Source organism: Sorex fumeus, unplaced genomic scaffold (assembly GCF_029834395.1).
Source record: "Sorex fumeus unplaced genomic scaffold, SorFum_2.1 ptg000326l, whole genome shotgun sequence".
Classification (NCBI taxonomy): domain Eukaryota; kingdom Metazoa; phylum Chordata; class Mammalia; order Eulipotyphla; family Soricidae; genus Sorex; species Sorex fumeus.
Window position 1 is genome coordinate 65,437 of NW_026606382.1, and position 14,526 is coordinate 79,962.

Below are 14,526 nucleotides of genomic sequence, written 5' to 3' on the forward strand. Positions count from 1 at the left end.
GCCCCCCTCCGCCCCTCTCCCACCAGCCCCGCCCCAGGCAAGGCCTCCCCCACCCAGCCCGGACTCCTGCTGGCCCATCCCCAAGAGGGGACAGCACACCAGCAGTGGCCAGGAGGGGACAGCACACCAGCGGCAGCCACAGGGAATTCACGCAGATTCCCGGTGCCTTTGGGAGGTCGGGGCCAAGCCCGGAGCAACCCAGGACCACATATCCCTGAGAAGTGCCAGCCATGTCTGGATGCAGAGGGGTGCAGGGGGCTCAGCCTTTTCATCCCAGACACATGCCCCCCGCCCCCCCGTCATGCCCGGGAAAGGCACTGACTCGGCGGACGCTGCCCCTGCACAGCTGTGCTCAGGTACCTGAGTGCTGCTGGACCCTTCTGGGCCCCTGGGTGGGGGGAGGGTGTGGAGCAGGTGTGTTAGTCCCAGGGGTCTCACCCTGGTTCTAAGCTCCACCTGCGCTGGTGTGCAGTCGGGAGGGACCCCCACAGTGGCTGCACCAGTGCATCCCCTCAGCTCCCCGTGCCCAGAAGGAACCCCCCGCCCCCTCCCATGGCAGCCCCCTGTCCCCCAGCCCCCCCCAGGAGACTGGACCAGACACCCACAGAAGCAGAGCCAGTTCCTGGGCCCCTGGCGTCCTCCACCCCGACTCCCCGGCTCTTCCCCAGGGAGGGTGGACATCCTGCAGGAGGGTGGGCGTGAGCGCGTGTGCAAGCCATGTATGCCTCTGCAGGCATGTGAAGGCGCGTGCGTGCAAGTGAGAGTGAGCGCGACTGTGTGAATGGGTACGTGCGTGTGTGCAAGTGCATGTGTGTTTGCACATGGGTGCGAGTGCGTGTGTGCAAGTGCACATGCATGTGTGTTTGTGCATGGGTGCGAGTGTGTGCGTGCAAGTGCACATGCATGTGTGTGCACATGGGTGCGAGTGCGTGCGTGTGTGTGCAAGTGCACATGCATGCGTGTTTGCGCATGGGTGCGAGTGTGTGCATGTGTGTGTGCAAGTGCACATGCATGTGTGTTTGCACATGGGTGCGAGTGCGTGCGTGTGTGTGCAAGTGCATATGCATGTGTGTTTGTGCATGAGTGCGTGCATGCGTGTGTGTGCACGTGCATATGCCAGCGTACGTGTGGCTGGCTGCAAGCGTGCAGGTGCCCCCACAGTTCTGGCGAGCCCTGAGGTCCCACCAGCGCCCCCTCCCCCAGACTAGACAATGTCCTCTCACCCTTTGGCTCCACACGCAAACTCTGCCTTAAGTTGCACTTTACGCCCCAGTTCTGGGATGCACTTGGCCCCTCCCTCCCGGGGGCTTCCACCCCCAGCCTCCAGCCACCAGCCCCTGCCGTCAGGCCGGAGAAGCAGCGGCCCCCCCAGGGAGCCAGTTGTGCACGGGAGGTGGGAGCCGGCCGGCCCCTCTGAGGAGGAGAGACTTCATCTGTGTGTAGAGACGGGACGCAGCAGCCGCTGAGAGCACAGACCCTGCTCAGTGGGTGGGCGGGTGGCACCCCGGGCTCGCGCGTGGAAGGGAGGGTGCTGCTGTGTCTGGGGGGTGCGGGTGGCGCCTTCTGAGACAGGATTCCGGTCTGCAGCGCCCTGTGGCTGCTCGTCCCACCAGGTCCACACCTCGTTGGGAAATAAAAGTGCCTTCTGCTTCCTCCTTCCAAGTTCACGGTTTCCCCCTCCTCCCGCTGGGCGGGGGCCTTGGAACACCAGCTCCCAGGGGAGGCCCGGAAGTGGCAGAATCCCCGCCCAGGGCCAAGAGCTGCTGGGCCCGAGATGCTGCAAGGCAGAGGCCCGGGGCCCAGGGCGCCGAGCAAGCGCGAGTTCGCAGCCCCTGCGCCCTCCGCAGCCTGCGTTTCACCGGGAGGCTCAGTAGCGGCCAAGGGCCACCCCCTAGGGCCAGGGCGACCACCCGCTGCTAGTTACTCGGTCTGCCTGCAGGTAACAGCTCCCTCGTGGGCTCGGCAGTGCTAACCCGACGCCCGCAGAGGCATCTAGGAACGCTTCCCCCTCACTGCGCTACAGACTAAACCCAGCCCGCGCACGGAAGGAAGGAAGGAAGGAGACTCCAGGGAGGCTCTGGTTTATTGGATGTTACTGTCTGTTCAGAACGAGCTACTAAATAAAACATGATTCTGCTCTTTGCCGGCTTCTCTGAAGGATGAACCAGCCTGCTCGGGGGGGGGGGGGGGGGGGGGGGGGGCCCTCTCGGTGGTCCTGGGGAGTCTCCACCTGCCTCCCTTCGATCCCCGGTCCCCTTCCTGGGGTCTGCAAGAGCCTGCACCAGCCCCTCCCAAGCCCAGGCAGGGAGACTGGGGTTCCTGGGGACCCACAGCTCAGACCTGGAGCCCAGGGGGCGGTGGCCCACCCCGGCTGCGGGTCCGTCTCACTGGCCCCTGCACACACACTTGCATGCACTTTTGCAGTTGCACGCCTGCTGGGAAGCAGCTCGTGCCCCCGGTTGCGGGCCCCTCTCACTGGCACCTGCACATGGGTGCTTGCACACGCATATTTGCAATACACACTGGCACGCACTTCCTCAGTTGCACGCCAGCTGGGAAGCAGCTTATGCCCCGGTCGCGGTTCCGTCTCACTGGCCCCTGCATGCTTGCACACGCATATTTGCACACACACTGGCCCGCACCTGCTTGCATACACACTTGCACGCGCTTTCGCAGCTGCACGTCTGCTGGGAAGCAGCTCGTGCCCCCGGCCGGGGCCCGTCTCCGGTTCCCTTTGCAGCCGGGAACGGGGGTCAGCGCCTGGCCCGCGCTGGGAGTCGGGAACACCCCTGGTCCCATCTCCGAGACGCGGGGTGGCCCCCCGGGCCGGGTCGCAGCCACCAACAGCGGTGCCGCAACGCACCGGGACCGGTCACCCGGCGCGAGCGGAAGCCCCGCCCACGGCTCCCCGCGACCAATCCGGAGCCCTCGCGCACGGGCCGGCTTGCGGCGCGCGCGAAAGCCCCGCCCGCGACAGGAGGCCCCGCCCACGGGGAGGAGAGACGAGGGCTCCCCGCGACCAATCCGGAGCCCGCGCGCTCAAGCCCCACCCGCGACCGGAGGCCCTGCCCACGTGGAGGAGGAGGAGCGAGGGCTCCCCGCGACCAATCCGGAGCCCGCGCGCAAAAGCCCCGCCCGCGACCGGAGGCCCCGCCCACGTGGGGAGGAGGGGCAAGGGCTCCCCGCGACCAATCCGAAGCCCGCGCGCACAAGCCCCGCCCGCGACCGGAGGCCCCGCCCACGGGGAGGAGGGGCGAGGGCTCCCCGCGACCAATTCGGAGCCCGCGCGCAAAAGCCCCGCCCGCGACCGGAGGCCCCGCCCACGTGGGGAGGCGGGGCGAGGGCTCCCCGCGACCAATCCGGAGCCCGCGCGCACAAGCCCCGCCCGCGACCGGAGGCCCCGCCCACGTCCGCCCGCGACCGGAGGCCCCGCCCACGGGGAGGAGGGGCGAGGGCTCCCCGCGACCAATCCGGGGCCCGCGCGCACAAGCCCCGCCCGCGACCGGAGGCCCCGCCCACGCGGGGAGGAGGGGCAAGGGCTCCCCGCGACCAATCCGATGCCCGCGCGCACAAGCCCCGCCCGCGACCGGAGGCCCCGCCCACGTCCGCCCGCGACCGGAGGCCCCGCCCACGTGGGGAGGAGGGGCGAGGGCGCCCCGCGGCCAATCCGGGGCCCGCGCGCAGGGCCGGCTTCCGGCGCGCGCGCGCGGCGTCAGCGGCGCGCCGGAAGCCACCCGGAAGCGCGGAGCGGTCAGCGGCCGGCATGGGCCCCCGCGCGGAGCGGGCGCCGCTGCACCTGCGGCCGGCCGGCGCCGTGGCGCTGGCCGTGGCGGCGCGCGTGGCGCTGGTGCTCTACGGCGAGCTGCAGGACCGCGCGCTGCGCGTGCGCTACACCGACGTGGACTACGCCGTGCTGTCGGACGCCGCGCGCCTGCTGGCCGCCGGCCGCTCGCCCTACGCGCGCGCCACCTTCCGCTACTCGCCGCTGCTCGGCTGGCTGCTGGTGCCCGGGCAGCGGCTGGGCGCGCTCTTCGGCAAGCTGCTCTTCGCCGCCGCCGACGTGCTGGCCGCGCTGCTGCTGCTGCGCCTGCTGCGCCGCCGCGGCCTGGGCGCGCGCGCCGCCTGCGCGCACGCCGGCCTGTGGCTCTTCAACCCGCTGCCGCTGGCCGTGTCCAGCCGCGGCAACGCCGACGCGCTCGTGGCCTGCCTGGTGCTGGCGGCGCTCGACCTGCTGGCGCGGGGCCGCGCGGCGGGCGCCGGCGCCGCCTACGGGCTGGCCGTGCACCTGAAGCTCTACCCGGTGACGCACCTGCTGCCGCTGGCGCTGCACCTGCGGCCGCCGCGCGCGCCCGGCCCGCGCCGCCTCCGCGCCGACCTGCGGCGCCTGGCGGGCCCCGCCGTGCTGCGCTTCCTGGGCGCGGCGGCGCTGGCCTTCCTGGGCCTGGGCGCGGCCTGCCACGCGCGCTACGGCTGGGACTTCGTGGAGCACGCCTACCTGTACCACGTCACGCGCCGCGACACGCGCCACAACTTCTCGCCCTACTTCTACCTGCTCTACCTGACGGCCGAGAGCCCCTGGGCGCGCGCGCTCGGCCTGGCCGCCTTCCTGCCGCAGCTGGCGCTGCTGCTGGCCGCCTCGGCCGCCTTCCACGGCGACCCGGCCTTCTGCTGCTTCCTGCACACGGCCGTGCTCGTGAGCTTCAACAAGGTGTGCACGTCGCAGTACTTCGTCTGGTACCTGAGCCTGCTGCCGCTCGTGGCGCCGGGGCTGCGCCTGGGCCGCGCGCGCGCCGCCGCGCTGCTGCTGCTCTGGTTCGCGGCGCAGGCGCTCTGGCTGGCGCCCGCCTACCTGCTGGAGTTCCGGGGCCGCAACACCTTCCTGCTCCTCTGGCTGGCCGGCCTCTTCTTCCTGCTGGTCAACTGCGCCATCCTGGCGCAGGTCATCGCGCACTACCGGCCGTGGCCGCGGCCCCCGCCCCCGGCGCGGCGGCGGCGGGTCAGGGTCAAGGCCGACTGAGCGGCGCCGGGGGGCGCCGGCGGGGACCCCGGGCCCCTGGCCCCTCCCGGCTCTGCACGCCCCGCGGCGTGGCGCGCTTCTGGGACCTCGCGGGACGCGCCCCCCGCCCGGCGTTTCGTGGGGCGGGGAGGGAAGGCGACGGGCACCACACACACCCACCTGGCGGAGCTCAGGTGTTACCTGGACCCGCGCGCAGGAAGCGCTCCTCGGGCAGGGCGTGGGCCCTGCGCGCAGCCTCCCGGTTCGGTTCGATCCCCAGCATCCCAGCCATAGGGCCCCCCGAGCACCGCCTGGAGTCATTGCTGAGTGCCGAGCCAGCCTGGGGTAACCCCTGTGCGTCACCGGGTGTGCCCCCCGAAAGAAAAGCATTCTTGGTGGTGCTCCAGTGTTACCTGGCCCCGCGCTCAGGAAGCGCTCCTCGGGCAGGGCGTGGGCCCTGCGCGCAGCCTCCCGGTTCGGTTCGATCCCCAGCATCCCAGCCATAGGGACCCCCGAGCACCGCCAGGAGTCATTGCTGAGTGCCGAGCCAGCCTGGGGTAACCCCTGTGCACCACCGGGTGTGCCCCCAGAAAGAAAAGCATTCCTGGCGGTGCTCCAGTGTTACCTGGCCCCGTGCTCAGGAAGCACTGAGCGTTGACCTTGCGCGCAGCCCACCCGGTTGGGTTCAATCTCCAGCATCCCAGCCACAGGGCCCCCGAGCACCGCCAGGAGTCATTGCTGAGTGCCGAGCCAGCCAGGGGTAACCCCTGTGCGTCACCGGGTGTGCCCCCCGAAAGAAAAGCATTCCTGGCGGTGCTCCAGTGTTACCTGGCTCTGCGCTCAGAAGCACTCCTCGGGCAGGGCGTGGGCCCTGCGCGCAGCCTCCCGGTTCGGTTCGATCCCCAGCATCCCATCCATAGGGCCCCCGAGCACCGCCAGGAGTCATTGCTGAGTGCCGAGCCAGCCTGGGGTAACCCCTGTGCACCACCGGGTGTGCCCCCCAGAAAGAAAAGCATTCCTGGCGGTGCTCCAGTGTTACCTGGCCCCGCGCTCAGGAAGCGCTCCTCGGGCAGGGCGTGGGCCCTGCGCGCAGCCTCCCGGTTCGGTTCGATCCCCAGCATCCCATCCATAGGGCCCCCGAGCACCGCCAGGAGCGATTCCTGAGTGCCGAGCTTGCTAGGGTAACCCCTGTGCTTCGCCGGGTGTGAACCTGCCCCCCCACCCCCCAAAAAAAGCATTCCTGGATGTGCTTGAGGGACCGTGGCGGATGCCGGGGATCGAACCCCAGTCCGCATTATTGCGGGGCAAGTGGCCACCCCGCTGTATTGTCACCTGTCCAGTGTCCCGGCCCCGGATGGTTAGCGTCTGAGGTCGGTAGCTAGGGTGAGGTCTCAGCACTTAGATGAAATTCATCCACTTTCACTTATTCGTTGGCAGACTTCAGGCCACACCAGAGGGTGCTGGGCTGGGGTGTGTTTTGCGGGGGGGCGCCTGAGGGGCTGCTCCCACCTCTGCTGGGATCAAACCCAGCTTGGCTGCTTAAGAGACAAGTGCCTTAACCATCTTTATCCACCTTTAAACTTGAGTTGTGTAAATTTTTTCTTTTTTTGTTTGAGGTGTGTGTGTGTTTTAAAAAAAAACACCTTGCTCTCTGAGACCCATTTCCGGAACTCCCTTTGTTGGCGTTTTTCGTTTTCTGATTGAAAGGTACCTTCCTCTAGACTCCCAACTTCCCGGTGCTGGTTCCTGTTAAGAAGCCTTAGATGATTAAAAACTTGAGACGTTTCTCCCAAACGGCCCCTGTGAGTGTTGTGTGGTAGAGCTGACGGGCCCCCCAAAAGGATCCGGGGGGCAGCACCCTGTCCAAGGACGAGGCGGGGTGGGCGTCACCCCGCAGAGGATCAGGAAACTTCTCCGTCCCTGGAGCAGTGAGTCCAGAGCAGAGGGTGACGCAGCCCAGCCCCCCCGGCCAGGATCACCACGGACACCTGCTTGCAGAAGCCTTTCATGACTCGGTTCCTGTCACACTTCACCCCGCATCTCAGGCCCGGGGGCTGGAGGTCACTGCACAGTACATAGAGCTACAGTTGCTGCGACAGCGGGAGCTCACCTCCACCTTGAATCAGTTCCCTTACCTCCGTCTCAGCCCCTCACCTCCAGCCCTCCACCATAGCCCCCTCATCTACATCTCAGCTCCACCTCAGTTCCTCACCTCCACCTCAGCACCCTTACCTCTACCTCAGCCCCTTACTTCTACCTCAGTCCCTCACTTTCATCACAGCCCCTCACCTCCGTCTCAGCCCCCTCACCATCACCTCAGTTCCTCACCTCTAATTGAGCCCCTCTCACCCCTCACTTCCATCTTAGCCCCCTCACCTCCACCTCAGGTCCTCAGCTCCACCTCAGCCTCTCACCTTCATCACAGCCCATCGCCTCCATCTCAAACCCTTCACCTCCACTTTAGCCCTCACCTCCACCTCCTCAGTGCTGCTTCTTCTCCACCTCAGCCCCTTTACCTCAGTACCTCACATCAGCCTTAGTCCCCTCAGCTCCACTTCAGTGCCTCGTCTCCATGATTAGCCCCGTCACCTCTGCCTAGTCCCTCAACTTCACTAAGCCCCCTCACTCACCTCCAACTTGGCATCTGAACTCACCTCCACCTCGGTCCTTCACCGCCCCCTCAGCCCCCTCATCCCCCTCACCTCCAACTCAGCCCCTGATGACTGACTCAGCCCCTCACCTCCACCACAGCCCTTCACCTCCGCCTAGTCCCTCACCTCTCAGCCCCCTCCACTCTGTCTCAGCCCATTATCTCCACCTAAGTCCCTCCCCTGCCACAGCCCCTCCCACCTAGGTCCCTCACCTCCTTCTCAGTCCTTCACCTCTTGACCTACAAGATCACCTTGTAGACCTTGATCTACAGCCCATCACCTCGATCTTAGGACCCCTCCACCTCATTCACTCAACACCTCAGCCCTCACCTCCACCTCAGCTCCTCACCTCCACCTCAGCCCCACACCTCCACCTCAGTCCCTCACCTCCACCTCAGCGCCACACCTCCACCTCAGTCCAGTCCCACTCAGTCCCCTTCACCTTCACCAGTCTCCTCACCACGTGAGTCCCCTCACCTCCACACCTCCACTCAGCCCCCTCTGGTCCACCTTACTCCCACCTCTGTTCCTTTACCTCCACCTCGTTCCTCACCTCCACCACAGCCCCTCACCTCCACTTTCTTCTCGCCTCCAGCTCAGCCCCTCACCACCACAGCCCCTCGCCTCCATCTCTTTCCCCTCACCTCCACCACAGCCCCCCTCACTTCCTGCTTAGCCCCCTCTCTTCCACCTCTGTCCCTCAGTTCCACCTCAGCCCCTCACCTCCATCTCCTTCCCCTCACCTCCAGTCATCCCTCTCGCCTCCAGCCTTGTCGAACTGTACCTCGAGCCCAAGCCACCCCCTTCGCTCCTCAGTGCTTGTCCCTCCCGGTCTCAGGGCTTGCCTGAGGGTCCCCAGATATGGCCCCTGTCCCTGCTCTCCTGTCCTTGGTTCAGTTTGAGGAGGCTGCCCATTGTGGCCCAGTGCCCGCCCCAGTGGCATCCTATGACACATGTGGCAGGACCCCGTCCCAGAGCACAACGACGCCACCTCAGTCCCAATTTCCGAGCAGAGGGGACCTGGCCAGGCGAGAGTCACCCATCCCCAGGCCACACGGATGCTGCCCGGCATGTACTGACCCAGTTCCCACAGGGAAGAAGAGGTTGGGGGGACTTTGAAATAAACTGGGGACGGTGTGGAGATAGCACAGTGGTTAGGACACTTGCCTTGCGGGTAACCCGGTTTTGATCCCAGCACCCAGTACGACCCCTCGAGCCCCACCAGCATTGATCCCCGAGCACAGCCAGGAGTGGCACAAAACCAACATCACACGGAGCTGAGGGTCCTGAACTTGGTCTAAGCGCCATGTCCCCGAGTGGCCACACGAGGGCGCCCCATCCCACGTCCTGGGCATGATTTCCTGCCCCAAACTGGCTCTAATTTTGTAGTTTCAGCGAATCTGGAAGATGGGGGGCGGGGGGGGGATGACAAAGGCGCTGAGAACTCTTTTTTTTCCTCTTATCGTTATGAGGGTTTTTTATAACCCTTTTTTTTTTTTTGCCTTTTGGGTCACACCCCGCAATGCACAGGGGTAATTCCTGCCTCTGCACTCAGGAATCACTCCTGGCTGTGCTTGGGAGACCCTATGGGATGCCGAGGATCGAACCCAGGTCAGCCACGTGCAAGGCAAATGCCCTACCCGCTGTGCTATGGCTCCAGCCCAATAATAATAATAATAATAATAATAATAATAATAATAATAATTGCCTTTTTGGCAACCTCGATAAAGCCAACACAGAAGGGAGGATGATCCCAGGAAGCTCAGGGGATCCCAGGTATGGAGGGGGCCCTGCCACCAGTGTGTGCGGATGCCGGCGGCCTCTGGGACTGCAGAGGCCCGGGGAGTTTTTCTGCCTTTGCTTCCCTTTTTCCTGAAAAAGGCGACGGGTGTCATGCCCCTGAATGGCCACACGAGGGCGCCCCACCCCACGTCCTGAACATGATCTTCTGCTCCAAATTGCCTCCAATTTTGTAATTACAGGGAATCTTCAGGATCCCGGGGGCAAACAGCGCTGAGAATTTTGTTGTGGTGGTGGTTGTCGTTCCTCCACACCTGGTGCTGCTCAGGGGGGGATTATATTGCCTGGGACTCTTGCATGGTAACCTCTGCCCTTGGAACCAGCCCTTCAGTCTGTAGTTATGAGAATATTTTTTTTTCTTTTTGGATCACACCCGGCAATGTACAGGGGTTACTCCTGGCTTTACACTCAGGAATCACTCCTGTTGGTGCTCAGGGGACCATATGGGATGCTGGGAATCGAACCTGGGTCAGCCACATGCAAGGCAAATGCCCTACTCGCTGTACTATCGCTCCAGCCCTTCTAGCTATGAGAATTTTTTTTTTTGCATTTTGGATCACACCCAGCAATGCACAGTGATTTGCACTCAGGAATCACTCCTGGCGGTGCTCAGGGGACCATATGGGATGCTGGGGATCGAACCTGGGTCAGTCGTGTTCAAGGCAAACGCCCTCCCCGCTGTACTATCGCTCCAGCCCTTCTAGCTGTGAGAAATTTTTTTTTTTTGCTTTTTGGGTCACACCCGGCGGTGCACAGGGGTTCCTCCTGGCTCTACAGACTCAGGAATTACTCCTGGTGTGCTCAGGGGACCATCTGGGATGCTGGGAATCGAACCTATGATGGCCGCGTGCAAGGCAACCGCCCTCCCCGCTGTGCTATTGCTCCAGCCCCAGCTGTGAGAATTTTTTTAAAAAATTAAAAATGTGTTTTAAGAATGCAGGGATAGTAGAGCGGGTGCTGCCTTGCACATGGCCAACCGGGTTCCATCCCCAGCATCCCATAGGGTCCCCAAGCACCGCCAGGAGTGATCTCTGAGTGCAGAGCCAGGAGGAACCCCTGAGCATCGCCGAGTGTGACCCTAAAAAACAAAACAAAACAGGGGGCTGGAGCAATAGCACAGCCGGTAGGGCGTTTGTCTTGCATGCGACCGACCTGGGTTCGATTCCCAGCATCCCATATGGTCCCCCGAGCACCGCCAGGAGTGATTCCTGAGTGCAGAGCCAGGAGGAACCCCTGAGCATCGGCTGGGTGTGATCCAAAAAGAAAAAAAAATAAAAAAACAAAAACAAAACAAAAAGTAAGGGGGGAGTCAGGACTTTGCCTGCATCAAATTCCCTGAAAAAGGCAATGTGTGTCATGTCCACGAGTGGCCACACGAGGGCGCCCCACCCCACGTCCTGAACATGTTTTCCCGCCCCAAACTGGCTCTAATTTTGTAATTACAGGGAATCCGGAGGATCCTGGGGGAAAAGAGCGCCGAGATGTTTTTTCCTTCTTTTGGCTACACCTGGTGGTGCTCAGGGGGCCCAGACTTTTGCATGCAAATCAGCTCTTGAAGCCATCTCCGTGGCCTCACACTTTGAGAATTTTTTTTTTAATGCGTTACAGAGGGCAGGGCCATGCGCATGGCCAACCCGGGTTCAATTCCCGGCATCCCATATGGTTCCCGGAGCACCACCAGGGGTGATTTCTGAGCAAGAGCCTGGAATAACCCCTGAGCATCCCTGGGCATGGCCCCAAAACAGATTATAGTAGCAGGCAAGACACTTGCCTTACACACCACTGACTCAGGTTCGATCCCCAGCACCCTGTATGGTCCCAGAGCAGCACCAGGAATGATGCCTGAGCACCACCAGGTGCAGCCCAATAAAACGGGTTGAGGGGCTGAGTTTGTGCCTCACCGTGTCAGTCCCTCCATTCAATCCCCTGCACTGAAAAATAAAAATTATTAAGTCTTTTTGGCAACCTCGATAAAGCCAACACAGAGGGGAGGATAATCCCAGGGAGCTCAGGAGGACCCAGGTATGGAGGGGTCCCTGCCACCTGTGTGCGCGGATGACAGCGGCTACGAGGCTGCAGCGACCCCACCCCACCACCAAGGAGTTTTTCTCCGTTTGGTTCCCTTTTCCCTGAAAAAAGGCGATGGGTGTCATGGCCCCGGATGGCCACACGAGGGCGCCCCGCCCCACGTTCTGAACATGATTTCCTGCCCAAAACTGCCTCCAATTTTGTAATTACAGGGAATCTCCAGGATCCTGGACGCAAAGAGCGCTGAGAATTTTTTTTCCTTTTTGCCACACCTGGTGGTGCTCCGGGGGGGCCTTATGGTGCCCGGGACTCCTTCATGCAAACCATTTGGAGCCATCTCCAGGGCCTCTCACTGAGAATTTAAAATATATTCATATGGGGCCGGAGCGATAGCACAGCGGGTAGGGCTTTTGCCTTGCACGTGGCCGACCTGGGTTGGATCCCCGGCATCCCATATGGTCCCCCAAGCACCGCCAGGAGGAATTCCTGAGTGCAGAGCCAGGAATAATCCCTGAGCATAGTTGGGTGTGACCCAACAAGCAAAAAAATAAAATAAAATGTATACATATACACATATATCTGGGCTGGAGCGATAGCACAGCAGGTAGGGCCTTGCTCGTGGCCGATCCGAGTTCGATTCTTCCGCTCCTCTCGGAGAGCCCGGCAAGCTAACAAGAGTATGGGTCATTTTCTCCCCAACCACCTCTGCCACCTGGGACCCAGGGTTACTGGGTCCTTGTCTCGCCTCACAGAAAGGAATTTCAGAAGTAGACAAGCAGTGAAATAAATAGAATTTATTTGGAGGTTTTTGGAGAGGAAGAGAATGAGAGAGTAACGTACTCAAGAGGGAACACAGGCTTCTCCAAGGACGGAGAGAGAGCGAGCCCCTACACACATCCTAGAATTAGACAGAAAAGCATGAAAGTCCCCATCTCAAGAGGGGAGATGTGGGCAACACATGTGCTCAGCCCACATGTGCTCAGCCACATGGGCGCAAGCAACACATGAGCTCAGGCAGCGTATGCGTGCCCTTCCTTTGTTCAAGGTGGCCTTTATAGGGTTTCTCCAGCCTGCCCAGGTGAAGCTTCTTCCCAGGTAAAAGTCCGTTGCTAAGGAGGTTACCAGGGAGGTCCAAAAAGAGGAACTTCATGGAGAGGAGGCCTATATCCTCAGGGTCTGCAGAAGGTCTTATCAGGCCTTTGTTTTCTGTATCCACAAGGTGGGTCATTCCTAGAATTCTTCTTCCATGAAACTGTTTCATTGCAAAGGATCTTTCCCTATCTACCGGCCTACATCATATATAATGGTTTTTCTTTTTTTGCTTTTTGGGTCACACCCAGCAATGCACAGGGTTGACTCCTGGCTCATGCACTCAGGAATTACTCCTGGCGGTGCTCAGGGGACCATATGGGATGCTGGGACTCGAACCCGGGTCGGCTGCGTGCAAGGCAAACACTCTCCCCGCTGTGCTATTGCTCCCGCCTCCTATAATGTATTTTTAAGGAGACTGGAGGGATACTAGAGAGGGTCGGGCGCTAGCTTTGCACGGGGGCAACCCGGGTTTGATTCCCTGGCATCTCATAGGGTTCCCAACCTTCATCAGGAAATGATTTCTGAGCACGACCAGGTGTGGCCTAATCAAACAGGTTGAGGGATGGAGCACGTGTCCTCCCGTTGTTCCTCGATTTGCTCGAGCGGGCCCAGTAACGTCTCCATTGTGAGACTTGTTATTACTGTGTTTGGCATATTGACTACATCACGGGTAGCTTGCCGGGATTTGCCGTGCGGGCGAGATACTCTTGGTAGCTTGCCGGGCTCTCTGAGAGGGGCAAACGCCCTACCGCTGTGCTATCGCTCCAGCCCACTGCAATAATAGTATTAATATAATAATTGATAATAGTAATAATAATAGCAATAATAATGAGGAAGAGTGGTTGTGGCTGGTTCTGGAGGTCTTCGGCTGCCAGAGCTCTGCTTGGGGCAGGGAGGGAAACTCAACCCCGTCCCCCTCCAAGGGGCCCTGGCGAGGACAGCCAGGTGCGGGGGCAGGAGACTCTGTGCTGTTCTCTTCCGGGAGCTGGGTTTTATAGTCTCTGGGTCTTGGCTGTTGATGGCATTACACGGCACCAGGGGGCCAGTTGGTGGGTGTGACCCCTGCCTACTGGAAGGCAAAAGACTCTACCCACACGGCAGAGTCTGGCAAACTCCCCGTGGAGTATTCAATATGCCAAAAACCAGTAACAATGATGGGTCTCATCCTCCTGACCTCTGAAAGAGCCTCGAATGTGGCACTTTTTAAAATCTCTGGGCTAGGGGCTGGAGAGATAGCACAGTGGGTAGGGCATTTGCCTTGCACGCGGCCAACCCGGGTTCGATTCCCAGCATCCCATATGGTCCCCTGAGCACTGCTAGGAGTAACTCCTGAGTGCAGAACCAGGAGGAACCCCTGTGCATCGCCAGGTGTGACCCAAAAAGCAAAATAAATACTAAAATAAAATCTCAGGGCTAGGATGAAGGAGACGTTACTTGGGGTCTGCTCGAGGCAATCGACGAACAACAGGATGATCGTGATCGTGAATAATGAGGAGGAGGAGGAGGAAAAGGAGGAGGAGGAGGAGGAGGAGGAGGAGGAGGAGGAGGAGGAGGAGGAGGAGGAGGGAAGGAAGAAGAGGAGGAAGAGTGTCTTTTTGGCAACCTGGATGAAGCTACACGGAAGGGAAGATGATCCCAGGACCCAGGACAGGAAGAGCCACGTGTGTGCGGAAGACCAGAGTCTGAGGGTGCCGAGACCCGGCGAGAGTTTGATTGGCCTTTGCACAGCCTCCTGAAAAAAAAGGTAACGTGCAATTCTCACATATGGCCACATGGTGGCGCCAATCCCCAGCCTGAACCCGCGTCCACTATTCCACCGGGCGCACCTTAGCGTCTCCTTGTCTCTGTAGCGTCCACGGAGTTAATTTTCCATTTTCCTTCTCCGGGGTGATACATATTAATAGACCTTCTAATCTGGGCCCTCACTGGTTTCCTTATAAAAATAAAACCGACTGGATC

The 14,526-nt window shown here is 61.4% G+C and overlaps 1 protein-coding gene across 1 annotated transcript; it reads left to right on the forward strand.

The window, feature by feature from the left end:
* The first annotated feature begins 3,746 nt into the window (after positions 1–3,746).
* On the forward strand, positions 3,747–5,017 carry PIGM (phosphatidylinositol glycan anchor biosynthesis class M). Its single transcript, XM_056109608.1, has one exon. It carries the CDS (start codon positions 3,764–3,766, stop codon positions 5,015–5,017), a length of 1,254 nt encoding a protein of 417 aa, XP_055965583.1. The 5' UTR covers positions 3,747–3,763.
* The last annotated feature ends 9,509 nt before the right edge of the window (positions 5,018–14,526 follow it).